The sequence below is a fragment of the Pituophis catenifer genome, unplaced genomic scaffold (assembly GCF_029215685.1).
Source record: "Pituophis catenifer annectens isolate HBS135680 unplaced genomic scaffold, rPitCat1.0.hap2 SCAF_4, whole genome shotgun sequence".
Taxonomy (NCBI): Eukaryota; Metazoa; Chordata; class Lepidosauria; order Squamata; family Colubridae; genus Pituophis; species Pituophis catenifer.
In genome coordinates this window covers 90,548,625-90,565,266 of record NW_027256884.1, presented here as the reverse complement: position 1 = coordinate 90,565,266, position 16,642 = coordinate 90,548,625, and the positions used below count along the sequence as shown (strand labels likewise).

The following is a 16,642-nucleotide window of genomic DNA, read 5'->3' as shown; positions in this document are numbered from 1 at the left end:
AGATTTTAAAGACTTGTTGAACACCAAAGGGCTAAATCATTTTAGTAATGATTTAATTTAATTTAAAAGTAAAGAGACATCATTTCAGGTGGCAGATGCTCACAACAATGAAAGGAGGCTTCCTGGTCATGATAGATGGTATTGTTAGATCATGGTGACCAAAATGCACCAATTTTCCCTGATCTTGCCAGATGAGACTAGAAGAGATGGATGATCCATCAAATAGTCTGGCTGATGCCATTAAAGTTGCTACAAATAGTTCATCAATTTTACTATGATTTAAACATGTTAATATTTATTCATTTAGTAAGCATTTACTGTAAAGCCTAAGTGTTTGGTGTCTTAAATACTTTCTTCACTTTGAAATATGTCAGCAAAATTGTATTTCATGCTTAATCCTTGCTAGATTAAAGATTAGTAATAATCTTTTATTTGCAAAAGTTCCAGCGTCAGTTGCTTTGGTTGCCCACTTTTCTTGTGAAATATTATTGTTAGACTGACCTTATAAGAAACATACTTGAAAAAGAAATACTGAAGTTACTTTTGTTTAAGGAGTGGGGCATGTATGGTATGTCTTCATTTCTTGGATTAAAGAAGATACCTTGAAAGCTCTAGTGTACTGTGCCTTTGAAGGGAAATATGAGTAATATGTATGATTAGACAAAATATTATCAGCCTCAGCTAATTAATGTTATGCTGTTTATGTACTACTACCCTATAAAGAGTTCAAGGACAAATAGCTGAATATGTTTTCACTGCCTTTTTTCTTGTGTTAAGAAAGATTAGCCTGGGAAATGTTATCATCTGTTGAACTCAGGGTTGAGTAAGGAGTTAAGCCTCTATCTGCCTATTTTACTATCACTCTAACCAAACTTTCATTGTCTTTCAGAAGGGAACATTGTTATTCTACAAAATGTGTTAAATTTTTAGAATACTTTATATATCTCTGAAGTCAGTGTGATTCTGAACTTTAGTTGTTCAGAAATTTCTAGCTTCAAAGTAATTTCTTTTAAAAATAGGTCTAGAAATATACATATTGTTTTGTAAGGCAGCTGAGATATATGTTAGCTAGAAATTAAATATGCTTGCTGCTTTTAATTATTCAAATTTGTTATGAAGGAAAAATCCATTTCTTTTCGTACATGTGAAAAACTAATCTTACTTACTTTTCTTAATCTGTTCAAATTGATCTTAATAAAACATTTCTAAACATAAAACAACAAGCAAAGTATGTTGCTTCAGAAGACTTTGTATCCGTTGTTCCTAGACTTGTAAACAACCAACAAACCAAACAAAATCCCCTACATTGGTCCATCTTTTTCCTCATAGACTACTGAATTCTGGAGTTTGTCAGATGAACTATCCAAAGAAATCCAGAACTGATGCTGTAACTTGTCTAATACTCTGATCATGGTAAGAGCACTTTTTTTTGTTTTTAAATATACTGTTCATTAGCATGTTTAACGTTATGAGTAGTATGTCAATATTATCTATAGATTGATAATTCATCTTTCATTAGTTGCTCAAGCAGGTATACATAGTTTTTCCTCACCCTGTTTTTCCATTTACTTCGTGAGATACCTTGAGTTGACAGAGAATAACTGGCTCAAAGTCACTGAATGATTTTTTTTTTTTTTTTTTTTTTATTGAAAAAGTTTTAAAAAACAAACATATTTTCCCCACAACCCCCCATCACCCCCCACAACCCCCCCGCCCCCTCCCCGACTTCCCAGAGCAGAACACAAGGTATTTCTATTGATCTCTAACAATAATCTAAATTGCATAACCAATCATTAAACTAACATCCCTAAAAAAAAAAATTCTTAACCCCCCATATATAAAATCCCATTTCTTAAACATAATACTTCTAATGTCACTTATATAACGCTTATACAAATAAAAAAAATCATTCATAAGCTATTTGATATTTTTTGGTCTGATACTTATTTTGTATATAATCAATCCATCTTCTCCAGTCCTGTATGTACCTTTCTTGTGTGTGATCCTTCAGATATGCTGAAATTTTAGACATTTCAGCTAAATTAGTTACTTTCAGTATCCATTCACCAATAGTAGGCAAAAAGTCCTTCTTCCAGTATTGTGCTACCAACAATCTTGCTGCTGTTATCAAGTTCAAAATCAATTTAGTCTCTGCAACTGTACAGTCCGTAGTTATACCCAATAAGAACAACTGTGGAGTAAATTTCAGTCTCTTTTTAAGAATATTCTGCATCACCCACCAAATCTTTATCCAAAATGCTTTGATTTTTCTACAAGTCCACCATATATGATAATAAGTTGCATCATCACAGTCACATCTCCAACATTTAGCTTGCACATTAGAATACATACATGATAATTTTTTAGGATCTAAATGCCATCTATAAAACATTTTATAAAAGTTTTCTCTTAAATTTTGTGCTTGTGTAAACTTCACATTTCTAATCCAAATCTTTTCCCAAGTTTCCATCATTACTGGCTCTTGAAAATTTTGTGCCCATTTAATCATACAGTCTTTAACCAATTCTGTCTCAGAATCTATTTCCAATAAAGCATTATACAACCTTTTAATATGCATTTGTTTTTGATCTCTAATTTGTTTTACCAAATTCTCCTCATTTTGCACAAAGCCAGTTTTTTGATCTTCCTTCCATCTAGCTTGAAGTTGACCATACTGAAACCATGTATAAATTATACCTTCTTCTCTCAGTGTATCTAAAGATTTCAAATACATTGCCCCCCTTTCCATAATAAGAAGCTCTTTATAAGTAATCACCTCCTGTTTTTGTTCTATACTTATATTTTCTATTGCATGTCTAGGATTTGCCCATAAAGGTATCTTATAATTTAACTTATATTGATATTTTTTCCAAACCCTTAACAAAGCATTTCTTAATATGTGAACCTTAAATACTTTATCCACTTTTTTGTCATATAACAAATAAGCATGCCATCCATATAACAAATCATAACCTTCTAAATTCAAAATTCTCCTCTCAGTTAAATTAAACCAATCACTGATTTGTGATAAAACCGCTGCTTCATAATATAATCTTAAATTAGGCATTTTAAGACCCCCTCTTTCACGTGTATCTTGTATAATTTTCATTTTTATTCTGGGTTTTTTCCCTGCCCAAATAAAAGTATTAACACCTTTCTGCCATTCTCTCAGATTTTCATCTTTCTTAAGCACAGGTATCATTTGGAACAGAAATAAAAATCTAGGTAAAACATTCATTTTAATTGCAGCAATTCTTCCCAATAAAGACAACTGTAATTTTTTCCAATTTTCCATATCCTTCTGTACCTTCTGCCAAAGTACCTCATAATTGTTTTTGTATAATTTTGTATTTGAAGCTGCTATGTATACCCCTAGATATTTAACCTTTTTAACTATTTCAAAATCTGTTAATCTTGCTAATTTGTCTCTTTCAAGTGTAGTCATATTTTTAACTATCATCTTTGTCTTATGTGAATTAACTTTAAATCCTGATACCTTCCCATATTGATTAATTATATCCAATATGTATGGAGCCGACTCTGTAGGTTGAGATAAGGTAATAACCAAATCATCTGCAAAGGCTCTTAATCTATAATCTTGTTGTCTAATTACAATACCCTTCAGTTTTTGTGAATCACGTATCTTATTCAGTAATACCTCCAAAGTCAGAATAAATAATAATGGGGACAGAGGACACCCCTGTCTTGTTCCTTTCTCAATTTTAAAAGCCTCTGTTAAACCTCCATTAACTATGATTTGTGCTGATTGCTGCTGGTATATCGCTCTAATTGATTGTGTAAAATATTCCCCAAAGCGCATTTTCTCTATTATCTTAAACAAAAATTGCCAGTTCAAACGATCAAATGCCTTCTCTGCATCCAAGAATATAAACGCTGCAGGGACTTGGTTATTTTTTTCCAAATATTCCAATAAGTTTACAATTTGTCTAACATTGTATCTCATTTGTCTACCTTTTATAAACCCTGATTGATCACTGTGAATTATTTGTTGCATAACTGGCATTAGTCTATTGGCTAATATTTTAGCAAAAATCTTATAATCAGTATTCAGAAGTGAAATTGGCCTAAAATTCTCCGGTTTAGTGGAATTTCGATCCTCCTTTGGAATTAATGAAACAAAGGCTGTTTTCCAAGAGGGTGGTACTCCTCCTCCTAATTGTATCTTATTAAATAAGTTTTTTAGTGGTTCTAGCATTTCGGATTGTAAGTGTTTATAGTAAACAGCTGTTAATCCATCTGTTCCCGGAGCCTTACCTATTTTTAATTGTTTAATTGCTCCAACAATTTCCTCAGAAGTTATTGGCTGATTCAATCTATCTCTCTGTTCCAACGTTAATTCAGGAATCTCCATCTTTAGATATCTATCAATATCAACATTTTGAATTGCATCTTTAGCATATAGTTTTGTGTAAAACTCCAAAAAAGCCTTTTTTATTAAATTCTGTTGATAAATCTCTTTACCTCTAAATTCTATTTTATCTATAATACGTGATTTCTGTTTTTTCCTCATCGTGTAAGCCAACCATCTCCCAGGTTTATTAGCATTGCAAAATGTGTTATGTCTGGCATATTGTATACTAGTTGCTACTTGCCCCGCCATTAACATATTAAATTGCTGTCTTAAAATATTAATCATATCTTTTGCCTTTTTATCTCCTGGATTAATTATAAGTAATTGTTCTTTCTTTTTAATTTCCTCCTCTATCTCTTTCCGTCTATTTTGTTGTTTTAATCTATGTTTATTATTCAAAAAGATTAATGTTCCTCTCATATAAGCCTTACACGCATCCCATACCATCTCCATCGATGTTCCTTTGTTCATATTATTAATAAAAAATTCTTTCATTTGTTTTTTAAGCTCACACAGATTGTCTTCATATCTAAATAAATTCTCATTTAGCCTCCAAGACCTCCTTTCTCCTCTCTCCTGCTCTAATTCCACCCAAACTGGGCTATGATCAGTTAAAGTTCTTGGACATATCTTCGTACTCTTCACCCTAGAAAAAAGATCGTTTGTAATTAATATAAAGTCAATCCTCGAAAAAGATTGGTGCCTGTCTGAGAAAAAAGTAAAATCACTCTCCAATACATTCCTTTCTCTCCAAACGTCTCTAAGCTCCATATCCTCCAAAATATCAAAAAAAGATTTTTAACTAGTGCTCCCTATTCCTTAGCCATTATAGCTTGTAAATCCCTAGATAGTATCAAAGATAGTTGAACTATTCATTTTTTTGGTCTTTTTGTTAGTAGAATTATATTATGTTCACTGGTGGAGAGCATGCATTACCCACAAGTATCAGGAATACACTGTAAAACAGAAGAAAAACATGTGAAAGTTCTATTAATCTGAAGGATTGGAAAGCCTTTCTTAGTAGTAATTGGTTATACTATCAGTGTTGTGATTGGTGTAACAGTTTTTTGAAAATGGTATCATAAAATTGTTTTTCCCTATAGTCTTAAATGCTAAGGCAGATTTTTTTAATTTGATACCCACCAGTTATTTTGGCTCACACATTTTAAGTCTTCTGGGTTGGAAAAGGTGTTCTAAGAATATGAAAAAATTGTAACACCGTATCAATATAATTTGCTATAGAAGTGTGTGTGTGTATGTGATAAAGAATTTTTAAATTGTGATTTAGATGCAAGTACAAAACAATGCTTCCAATACTTTTTTTTTAATACCAAATCTCATTTATATCTAAACACTCAAGAGTGTGTCAAATGTTTCAAATTTAAAATATTTCTGGTTTCAAGCAGGTTATTCTAATTGTATTGGAAGTGTTTTAACACTGTTTTGAATTTGAAACGGATGTTTAGAATTTGAAAGAGGATTGTTTTTAGCTCCAGATACTTCTGAAATGTTTGGAACAGCACAGAACATTTCATATCCAAACAGAATGGAGCATTTGAAACATTGAAGAGAGGTATTTTAATTCAAATGTTTCAAATTCAAGATGTTTTGTGCTCCATCAACTCAAAATATGTTCACATCTTTCAGTAACTCATTCTAAGTATTATCTATTTCAGTTGACCCATTTCTAATGGTGAACATTTAATAACTTCTGAAATGAAGTTCAATCTACTACCAGAATCATAAACTAAGGCACTCTTCAAATATTTAAAAGACTGAAGTGGCTTCAGATCAAGTTGGGATTAATTCATAGACTAAGGAATCTATTGGTTCCAGATCAGTTGTGGGCAGACATTCTGATTTGCATGTAAAGCATGCTACAGTAAGTGATGTTGCATTCAACTGTTATTCATGCATCATGTAGTGAGTATTACTAGAAGTTGTTGCACTAGTCCTCAAAGCTAACTTCCTAGCCACCAGATTAAATTTCCCAGTATACATATGGATATCGTCAGAGTCTTTCTAGAATTCATGACTGGAAAAGTATATAATATGTCATGTCATTTACATATTTCTGAATACACCATCCATATCACTAGATCTCTTCTTTATTGCACAAACTTTGTAGAATATTTAGGATTAGCATAATTATAATTTGGTAATGATAAAAGAAGAGCAAGAACATTTCTAAATTAAGGCCAGAAAAATACCATGATTTTGGATTGAAAAGCAGCTACTCTCCTGCAATAAATTAATTAAAAGAGTCTTGAAATGGTCATTTCCCTCCCTATCTCTATCTTATTTTATGTTTCTAAATAGGGCAGGCTTATAAACTGAAAATATGTATCTTCAAACACAGTCTTATCCAGAGGTATCTGCAAATCCAGATTAGATGGCAGTGGCAGAAATTAATAAAACTGCACATGGCTCAATCTAGTAGTTGCAAAAATACTGCTTGATTGATAAAGTTCTATTTTTTCATTAAAGAAATTGATTAAACTTCCAATGTCTTGATAATGCTTCATAATTGAGTTTCAATATTTTACTAAAAATTTCAAAAGTAGTCGAAGTTAGTATTTTCTTTAGCAAATATTTTGCTTGTTAGTATCTCCCACGAGATTAGTTGTATATGGTTTCATCTTTGATATTAATTTATTGGTATTGGTATCATATTATTAATTCAAAATTTGGCCTTCCAACGGTTTACCCCAGAAGTTACCTTTCTGAAAAACATGAAGCCTAAAGTGCCCAGGAAAAATTAGATTTTTTAAAAAAGTCTGAATATTGAATCTCCAGTTGGAGATAGGAAATAGGAATACTGACGTCAAATAACGTCAAATGTAGCTTGGGTGAATTTTATAGTGGTCTTCGTTTTCCTTTTCCAATTTCTGTAAATTGTATAAATGACATACAAAATAAAACTGATGTATATGTTGCATCTATACATATTACTGTCTGAAAATTAGTTCCCTTCCAGTTCTTTTGTCTTATTTTTTGTTGTCCGCCATGCTGATTAAGTGTATCAAATTCCCACAAGCACTAACAACAAGAACTATGTTGGTAAATTCAAATGTAAGCTGGGAATTGGTAATATTGGTATATCAGTCAAGTTTCAGCTATAGATTCACAAATAATTGTTACATAAACCTCTTTGGTACTAATTTATCCATGGTATGGAAACTCTTGAATGCATCTCCAGCATTATTACATTGTGGTAAGACTAGTGGAACTAACTGAAATTACAATAAACAACTTTTCATGTACATTTGCAAATTTTGGAATAAGATTGTATTTGGAATTATAGTAGATTTCTTATCCAACATTTACATCTTCACATCTTAATTACTTAATTTTAATTTTTTTTATCTTCAAAGAGATCTTGAACAGTCAGCAAGTCATTTTTTAATGACTATGATTTAATTTTTTTTTTTGTTTCTCACCTTTTATTTTATTGTACCTTTAGCATTTGCTGCAGTATCTTATAATATAACTCATTTAGTTTATTTAACATTTTATGCTTTTGGTGGTTTTACTAGTGATCAAGGATAATAAATGAACCTAATTTTTTTTCCTGAAGGTGATTTACTCTGATTTTTAGAATTCTTCCAATTATAAATTTGTCTTTCTAGCCCCTTGTCTCCCCCTTTTTAAAAATTGGGACAACATTTGTTGTCCTTAAGTATTCTTTATTTCACTCAGGAAGCTGATGTTATTATACTTTTCATTTTAAACAAAATAAATATTTTGTAAATGTTTTTGCTCATAATATCCATTGCTAGTGAGCCTCAGTCTTTCTGGTATCATTGCTACAGTTTTAGATTACATCTTTGTATTGATCTTACTCTGGAGTTGGTTTGGAGGCAAATGGTGCCAAAGCTCACTCAAATAAATATTCTAACTTTGGTGACTTCAGATTTAAAGGGAGACTGTTGATTCAAAATATGGCGACTTTTATATACCACCTACTGCATTGGCAAGTCCTTAATGCAATTCCATATTTTCCCAAGATCCCGTCACAGATATTAGAACTTTCTGCTATATGCATATCTATGTACAGAAGTATTTTTTGACTCTGAAACCCTATTTGTCTCCATTTCTACTTCTTACGTGTCTTTTGTTTTTCAGATTGTGTTTTTCTCCTATTTTACATTTTTACGTCATCAAATTGCTTGTAGTTGTGCTTTTCATTTCTGTCGTTCTAAAATCTCTTGCCCATCTTCAATTCCATTTTCCATTATCTTTTCCATCATGGAAAATTATTTATCACCACTCTATTAAAGTTTGCATTATTGAAGTCCAAGATGCACTTTCAACTGTGCTATACTTTCTTAAAATCAAAAGAATTCCAGAATTATGTGATTATTATTATTATTATTATTTTTTACAAAAGTTGCTGACAGTTTCACTTTTGGGAAGACTCGTGTTTGGTAGAGATAATCTCCCAACAATGTTTAGGTAATTAAAATCTCCAATTATCTCTATTTCATAGCTCTTTGGAAACACTGCAGTTTCAAAATGGCTCTTTTTTATTGAGCAGGATCTCTCACTTTGAAATAATTTGAGTAGGTTCTCACATTGTTATTTTAATAAGACACAGTTACTAAGTAACAAATTGTGGTTTATAAACCACTCTACTCTGCTTCACAGTTAAAAAAATAAAACCATTGTGACTTAGTGTTCTTTGTTGAAACAGTTATAGGCAGTTCATGAGTTACAGCCATTCGTTCAGCGACCATTTGAAGCTATGGCACTGCTGAACAAATGATACTTATGCCTTGCCCCTAAATTATAGCCATTGTAGCCGCTTCATGGTTATATGATCAAAATTTGGCTGTTTGGCCGCCTGCCTGTATTTAACATTTCAGGAATGCTTCAACTACTCCCACCTATTACCCCCACATCTGTACCCTTTTTGCCAATGCATTTTGCCACCCTTGCTGTCTTGCACTCTGCCACCCCAGCTGACCTTTGCTGTCTTTCTGTTCCTACTGCAGATCAAGCATGCCCAACCTGGCCTTTTGCAAGGTAGTTGCTGGCTGCACAAGGCTTTCTCCTCCAAAGTTGGGCACTGCAGTTTCCTCACAAGCCAAGGGAGAAAAGGCCTTCTATGGCCAGTAGTTACCTTGTGAAAGGTCAGCAGCAGGAACAAGAATATGGTAAGGGTCATCCAGGGTGGCGGATTGCAGGCCAGCAGGGGCCTTGGAGTACAGGATAATGAAGGCTTTGTGCCATACTGCTGGGTCAAGCAGAGGTGGCTGGGGATTCCCAGGGTAGCTGAGGCTTTGCACCATTGCAGCTACCTGGGGCAGCTGGGCTTCACGCCATGCCACACTGCATTGCTGGGCCAGGCTGGAGTGGCTGCTGCTTCACATTGCACACCAGTTTCTGGCATACCAAAAAGCCCGTAAGCCACAGTGTGGCAAGCAGCCTCAGAGCTGCACAGTTCTGGGATTGCTTGCTACCTCTCAAGGCACTGTGCAAGGCAGCCAAAAGGTGTGTGTGGGGATGTGTGGGATAGGCAGTTGGGAGGAATTGAAGGGGGAGGGAGAACCTTATCTTAGAACAGGGATGTGCAATTATTTTTTCCAAGGGGTCACCTGGGAAACTGGGACTGTAAATCTGTTTCTTCAAACAAAAAAGTTAAAATAAACAACTTTCAAGTTTGGAATACACAAATGCAAACAATTTATCATTCATACTTAGTTGTTTTAGATTTTTTGAATTGTGGTCTGTGCTGACGATCAACTAAAATATCACTGCAATTTAGTTTGCTTTTTTGTGTTTACCATACCAACTGAGTAGAAAATATCTGCATTGTGCTTTAAATAAGAATGTAGCAATTTTCTCCTTGCTAGCAATATTAATATGCTTCATTAATGGAACGGCTTTCATGGGCAGATCCACTCTGTAGTTTGTGATTGTGAAAAGCCACCAAGACAGAACCTTACAAATCTCAGTGTATATTATGTAATCAGCTTAAGTCCAGAATTGTTGATCCTTTGGGGTTTCTATGGATAAGACATGATCCCATTTTATAAGTAAGCATTCATGTGGATGCAAATATAGAAAGTATTTTGGGATAATTAGTGAGCCTATAAGCCCCGACATTCCCAGTGTCCCTCTTTGTGTGGCCAACTCTCAGGTTTTTGTACATTTATGATAAGTTTTGAAAAGGTTATTTAAACATGCTCAACTTGTATAGCTTCAACAGAAACATAGTTGGGAATTCCACCTTATAAAAATGTGTGATTGTACAGACCCAGTAAATCCATTTAGCTGAATGATCTTATGGAACTCTTTTCAGATCTTCATATGGAAAGGATATTGGATATTGCCACAACATTGACGGATGGAGATTATCTAATAAAGACTAACCTTTATCACATAACCTCCATCCCTCAGTGTTGTGGTAATACTTGTTATCATTTTCCTATGAAGATCTGAAAAGAGTTCTACAACATCTCTTAACAGGTTACATTTAGAGATTTGCCCTGATCCAAAAAGTTCTACTCAATACTGTACTCTCATTAAGTAATGAGAAGGCCCAGAGGAACTCTTCTGCCATCCTTAAGTTTTTTAATACAAAGTTGCATTATATTCAAATTATTCAAAACCAAGCCAATAGCACAGCTTTTTTATCCAGATGAGGCTTTGTCAATTTCTTACCGTTAGAACTTGTACAATCCAGATTTCTAAGATCAACCTGACAGGTCCCAAAGTGTGTTTCTAGCGCTATTCTACAGTTAGAGATGGGAGTCGTAAAAATGGAGGTAAGAGTGTGGATGACTATACTCAACTATTTGCTCAGACTATTTTTCTCCCTACTTGGCCTTGCCGCATTCACTATGAGAGATATTTCATTATTTTTCATTTACATGGAAACGGGCAGTAGCATCTAAAAGATCGTCCTTGGGCTTCTTTCCAAGTCTTCTACTCCGGATGGATATAATCATGCCAAAGCACTTATTAAACAGATTGTAGCAGACGCAAAGCACCAATTGGATCTAGTCAGTAACCCAATCTTTACATACTTATCACAGAAAGCCTAAACACCTGAAAGTCTTTAATCTGACACAATGCCATACCTTCTTCTCAGTTTTCCTTGAAGGCCAATACAGGAAGATTCTTATCCGGAAAGACAATGCCCCCTGATTCTGAACACACAGAAACAATAAAGCATGACTTTTTCCTATACTTGCATTACAGACACATTCATACTAGCCTCATCACACCATTACTGCATAAATACCCAAGCCACACAAGATAATTGTATACGTCCCCATTTCTTTCATATACTAATCTTTCCATAAAATACAGTTGTTACCAGGTTCTGCACAGTGGCACTTAAAATTCATCAGATGATGATCTGTGCCATAAACTAGACTGAATGAACATTTAGTTTGCTATACTAAAGTAATTAATATGATAATCTTCACCATACTAAACTCCGCTCTCCTACATCCATTGCTCCTATCTCTTTTTTAGATTCTTTTAGACTCTTGTTTTTATATATACCTTCTCTTTTACTAGATCTGGTTTTTCATATAGTATTTTTTGGACTTCGGATGTAATTTTCTCTGCTTTTTAATTGGAAGTACTCTTATCTTCCTTATGTGGTTCTATGATCATAATAAAGGTTTGATATGTATAGAATGTAAGGTAATTGGATAAATTATCTAGGTATTTAGTGTCAAAAGCTAGATGATTTTTATTTTATTTAAGACATTTATAAATGATGGACATTCTGTTTGCCTAGTCCCAAATACTATCAGTCAACATTAAAAGGTATTTGTACTATAACATTAGCTATGTGAGCTTCAGAACTAGATGATCCAGTTACATGATTTCCTAACTAAAGTAGGAAATATGGTATTTGTCAGATTCCAGGCCCCATATGGCTCTAATAATATTTTTAATTTTAGAAAAATATAACGAAAAGCTGGCATTCTGTAAAGTATATCTAGAGTAATTTTATTTATGTATTTATTTATAAGAATGCTTGCGGGTTCTTCATCCGGTCCACAGGCATTTTTAGAAAATAAAATTAGTGGGTATTCAGTGCTTTGGGGGAAAAAAAACGAGAACAGAACAAGCTGAGGTGATAAAGACATCATAGATAATAAAGAGAATAATATCGTTTTGGAGCGTGAATGTTTTTTTCCCCTTCAATGAGAGTGCATTGTTTGGAGTTCATCCCTATTTAATATTTTGAGTTTTAATTTAATTTTGTTAAATTTCTCAATCCAAATCCAATTTGGATTTCAGTATGCATGTCGAAAAGATGCTTTATGTTATTGCATTCTTTCTTTTATTCCTCCCTTTTTTAATTGAGAGAGATGTTTTGCTTTTAGAACACAAGATAACTGTATTCTTTGTTCTTTCTTAACATCCCTACAAGTTTGTTTGGATTTTTTTAATTGCAGGGTGGATAATTTGTCAAGTAATGCATCCTGCTGTTATGTTTGTTTTCAAGGTTATATTGAAATTATTTCTCTTTTTTTTCATTTTACTGTGCATCTTTTGTCTCATTTCAGAGAATCTTTATATATATGCAGAGGGATTCTCAACCCTTCTCCTGGTTGATCAGCACAATGTCGTGACACTGGAGTTTTGGTGAGCTTCCTATAGAACTAAGGAAAGTGATTGAAAGAATGGCAAAAACACCAAGTCCAACTAGTATCTCTAAATATGTCAAAGTAGAATAAGAATATTGAACAAGAGTATTATTCTTCCTTTTAGTGTCACTTCAGCCCAGTGTCTATGAATCCGGCAGAATACAACAACAACAATTATATTGTAGGGACTTAGTTTTATAGGTAGGAAAACTGTGTATTTCATTAAATAACAGGGGGAATGGGAAGTGCTGCCCTATATTATGTTTTGGTTAGCATTTCTAATGTCACTGTTGTCTGTATCATTATCTTTATAACCTGCTTTGGTTTTTGATTGTCTTGTATCCTGAATCATAACCAATTCCAGTGGCAATGTAATCAAGCATATTATAAATGGGGGCAGAGCATATCTAGTATAAAAACCTTATATGCCCATTTTGTCTAGATAGTCTTATACTTTGAATTCTAAATAATCCTTACTAGTCTAATTAGTTGTAGGAGAAAGACTTGCAGAGCCAGAGAGAAGAGTGAAAAGAGGGCTTAGTTTAGATTTGTTACCTAGCCACAAGCAAATTAAGAACCTTGAATGCCATTGATCCTTATCTAACTCTAACCAGGGGCTGATCATTAATTGGGAAGATTCCTCAGCATAGACTTTTAGAATTAAATCAGTTAATTTGAACCTTCACATGTGAACTTGGTTGTTCATGGCTTACATTGGTGGACGTTAATGTATTTTGCCAAATATATTGAATGAAAGAGATGTCAGCGTATACCTGGCCTTGGAAAAAGAAAGAGAACAATTCCAGTACAGATAGTCCTCGTTCAACAACCACTTGTTCAGCAACTGCTTGAAGTTACCACAGCGGTAAACAAGGAGACTTACAAAAGGTCCTTGTACTTGCAGCCTTTGCAATATTCCTGCTGTCCCCTGATTGTCACTGTGACCTTCACTGCTGACTTTCAACAAGCAGAGTCAAATGAAAAACTGTCAGGAGGTCGCAAATGACGATCATATAACTATCGGATGTTGCCAACCACATGGAATGCACGTTACAATGGAAACTAGGACTGCCACAACTGCCATTGCAACTTAATGTGGTCATGTGACTTCTGCTTTACAACCACATTGCTTAGGGAAGTAGCTGCTGATCCCACTGACCATAGTTAAGCAAGGGTTAACTATCTGTATGTCGTTTCATTTAAGGCATTTCTGTACACTGAAAATGAAATCACATATCTTGTACTATCTTAAATAATAGAAATATAATGACCGTAACTCACATTTTTTTATACTGCAATCAGCAGCTGAATCTTAATACTTAGCCTACATTCCCTATGGAGATCCTTTGTCAAATATGGAGGGAATAAGGGATAGGTTTATGAAGAAAAGACACTGAAAAGCATTAGAAGGAAGAATGATGTGCTGAAAACTACTACAATCATTATGAGATGATGTTTCTATGCTGCCTTGTAATAATATATTGATACAGTGTCATAAAGTATAAAAAAAATCAGTATTAATGAATAACTGTCATCAAGAAAATATTGATATCTAGCATGTTCTTAGAAATGTTTTAAGTTGGTACTTTGATAAGAATGAATCATGCCTCCCTAAATATTATTTAAGATATATGATTCTTGATTGCATGTACAAACACATCAAACTGGAATTGGAATAAATATTTTTTAATCAGATACTTAATTGTTACATTGGGTGCAAATATGCACTGTTGGGAGACCTGAAAGAACAGGTTAGGGACAAGCATCATGTAGAAAATCTATATGAAATTGAAAATGACTTATGGCACAAAATCATCATTGTGTTTGTAGGTGTGTGTGTTTGTGTACGCACACATATACACACCTGTGACCTGAAGGGACAAACACTACTTATATTTATTTAATAATTATAATGACAATACTGCAGTAGCAATATCTTTCAAAATCTACCCAAATATTATCATGCATGATGTGTCTAAATTTCTGTACTAGCTTACAGCATTTGGTGCTGCAACTCTAAACTTGGCAGTTTCAATGGACATTGTACTCATTTGACCAATATCAGAGAAATTAGTACTATGGTTAAGGCTGGTTTTGATTATTAAGAAACAATTAGGAAGTGTTCCTACACAGGTTCTCCCTTTCTCTTCCTCTTTTGCCATGTACGTTTTTCTAAAGTAATGAGTACATCTTTTGAGGTAATATGGTCCAATTTTGATCTTGTAAAGCAATCCTCCACATGTGTTAGAACTCTGGGTATTTTGTCTCAGAATGTACATTCACAAACATGCAGAGAATTGCAAAATTTGGTAGAAGATTTTCAAGCAAATAAAGTGTCAAAGGAAACTTCGTGTGTGTGCAGATGTGCACACATACACACAGGAAAAATTAGTTCTCCCAAAGTACATCAAGTTTGCCAAATCCAAAATAGCAGACACAAGAGTGGTTGGGCAAAGTCCAAGAGTCCTAATGTTGTAGCAGAATAATCATCCGGTCCCAGTCCAGAATCACAGCCACAAAATTTCAAGTTGAGAGGCAACAGAGTCTAAATTACTGGATAAAGCCAATGGAGGGGTTTGGGCTCGCTACTCTTCTTACAAACTGGGTGTTGCTTATATTTGGAAAGGCAAAGTTCCTTTTGTGAGAAGAACCTGGCAGAACCCCTTTGCTATCCTCCATGCAGAGCAAAATCTTGCTCTCCGAGAGGCTGGCAGCTCAGACTCCTCATCTTCTGAGACTAATGACAGCTGGTTAGTGAATGGTGCATCCTCCTCTGCCTGCAACTGCTCAGGCAGCAGTTTGGCAATGCCAGGACTGGCTGCTCACAGTTAGTACTGAATCTGAGCTGGCCATGACATCAAGTTCTTTGACTCTGCTTGTTTGGGTTTTGAGAAACTGTAGTTCCAGTACGCTGAGAGGTTGTCTGATTCAGGAGGGCTCTTGAAAATCTATAGTTATGAGTATTGTAGACTATATAGAAATTTGTGAAGGCTCAAGTTGATATGAAACAAGGCATATATAATGTATTTTTTTTCCAAAAAACTTACATTTGATTGCAGAGAAACTCCCTTTTTGGTTAGAAAAGGGTACACCTGATAGTTGCTTTTAAATATATAAACATTTCACTTAAGGATGGAATACGTGATTATGTTTGATCTGATTAAAATCTTTCATTTCTCCCTTTCAATTGAAAGATGAGAGAAATGGCCATATATTGATCTCAAATAGTTCTAGACTATTTTTTTTTTACTCTGTTTGCTTTTGACTGGTTTGTGTAGTTTGCCCTGGAGATGAGAGACTTCCTTACAAAAGCAGGAGTCACTCATTTGGAGAATGCTGGATTTGCAAGAGGAAAAGGTCCAGTGCAGCAGAAAAGAGAAGCACGGAGGAGAAAGACAAGTAGGCCAGTGGCACTGAGGAAAGCACGTGGCAGAAAGTGTTTCACAACAGCCAGAAGCAACAGAAGGACTTGACAAGAGCCTGTCAGTGTGTGTAATTGTGTGCTTAGGATTTCTGTCAATGCATTCCAGTAACCCCAAAGTGAGAAATTCCCCGTCAGGAAATGCCCAGAGGTAAGAAATGTTCATTGGCCTTTAGATAGGACATGATTATGCTATGTAACTGCTAAATAAATATGAATTACTGAATATTTCAA

At 34.2% G+C, this 16,642-nt stretch overlaps 1 protein-coding gene and 1 long non-coding RNA gene across 3 annotated transcripts in view; both read left to right on the top strand.

Moving 5' to 3' along the window:
- Nucleotides 1–1,356: 1,356 nt before the first annotated feature.
- LOC139316145 (uncharacterized) lies at nucleotides 1,357–16,284 on the top strand. The gene is made up of 3 exons (XR_011600344.1): nucleotides 1,357–1,413; nucleotides 12,907–12,985; nucleotides 16,266–16,284. It is a non-coding gene; the product is annotated as an uncharacterized lncRNA (long non-coding RNA).
- Nucleotides 16,285–16,421: 137 nt separating this feature from the next.
- The window catches only part of BCL9 (BCL9 transcription coactivator), a 34,612-nt gene continuing 34,391 nt past the window's right edge, over nucleotides 16,422–16,642 (top strand). For both annotated transcript variants that reach the window (XR_011600342.1, XM_070942677.1), the window contains exon 1: nucleotides 16,422–16,559. Coding sequence is in view for 1 of the 2 variants with exons in the window: in XM_070942677.1 (XP_070798778.1) it covers nucleotides 16,507–16,559 (53 nt within the window). In the remaining variant the exon portion in view is untranslated. The remainder of the gene's footprint in view (nucleotides 16,560–16,642) is intronic.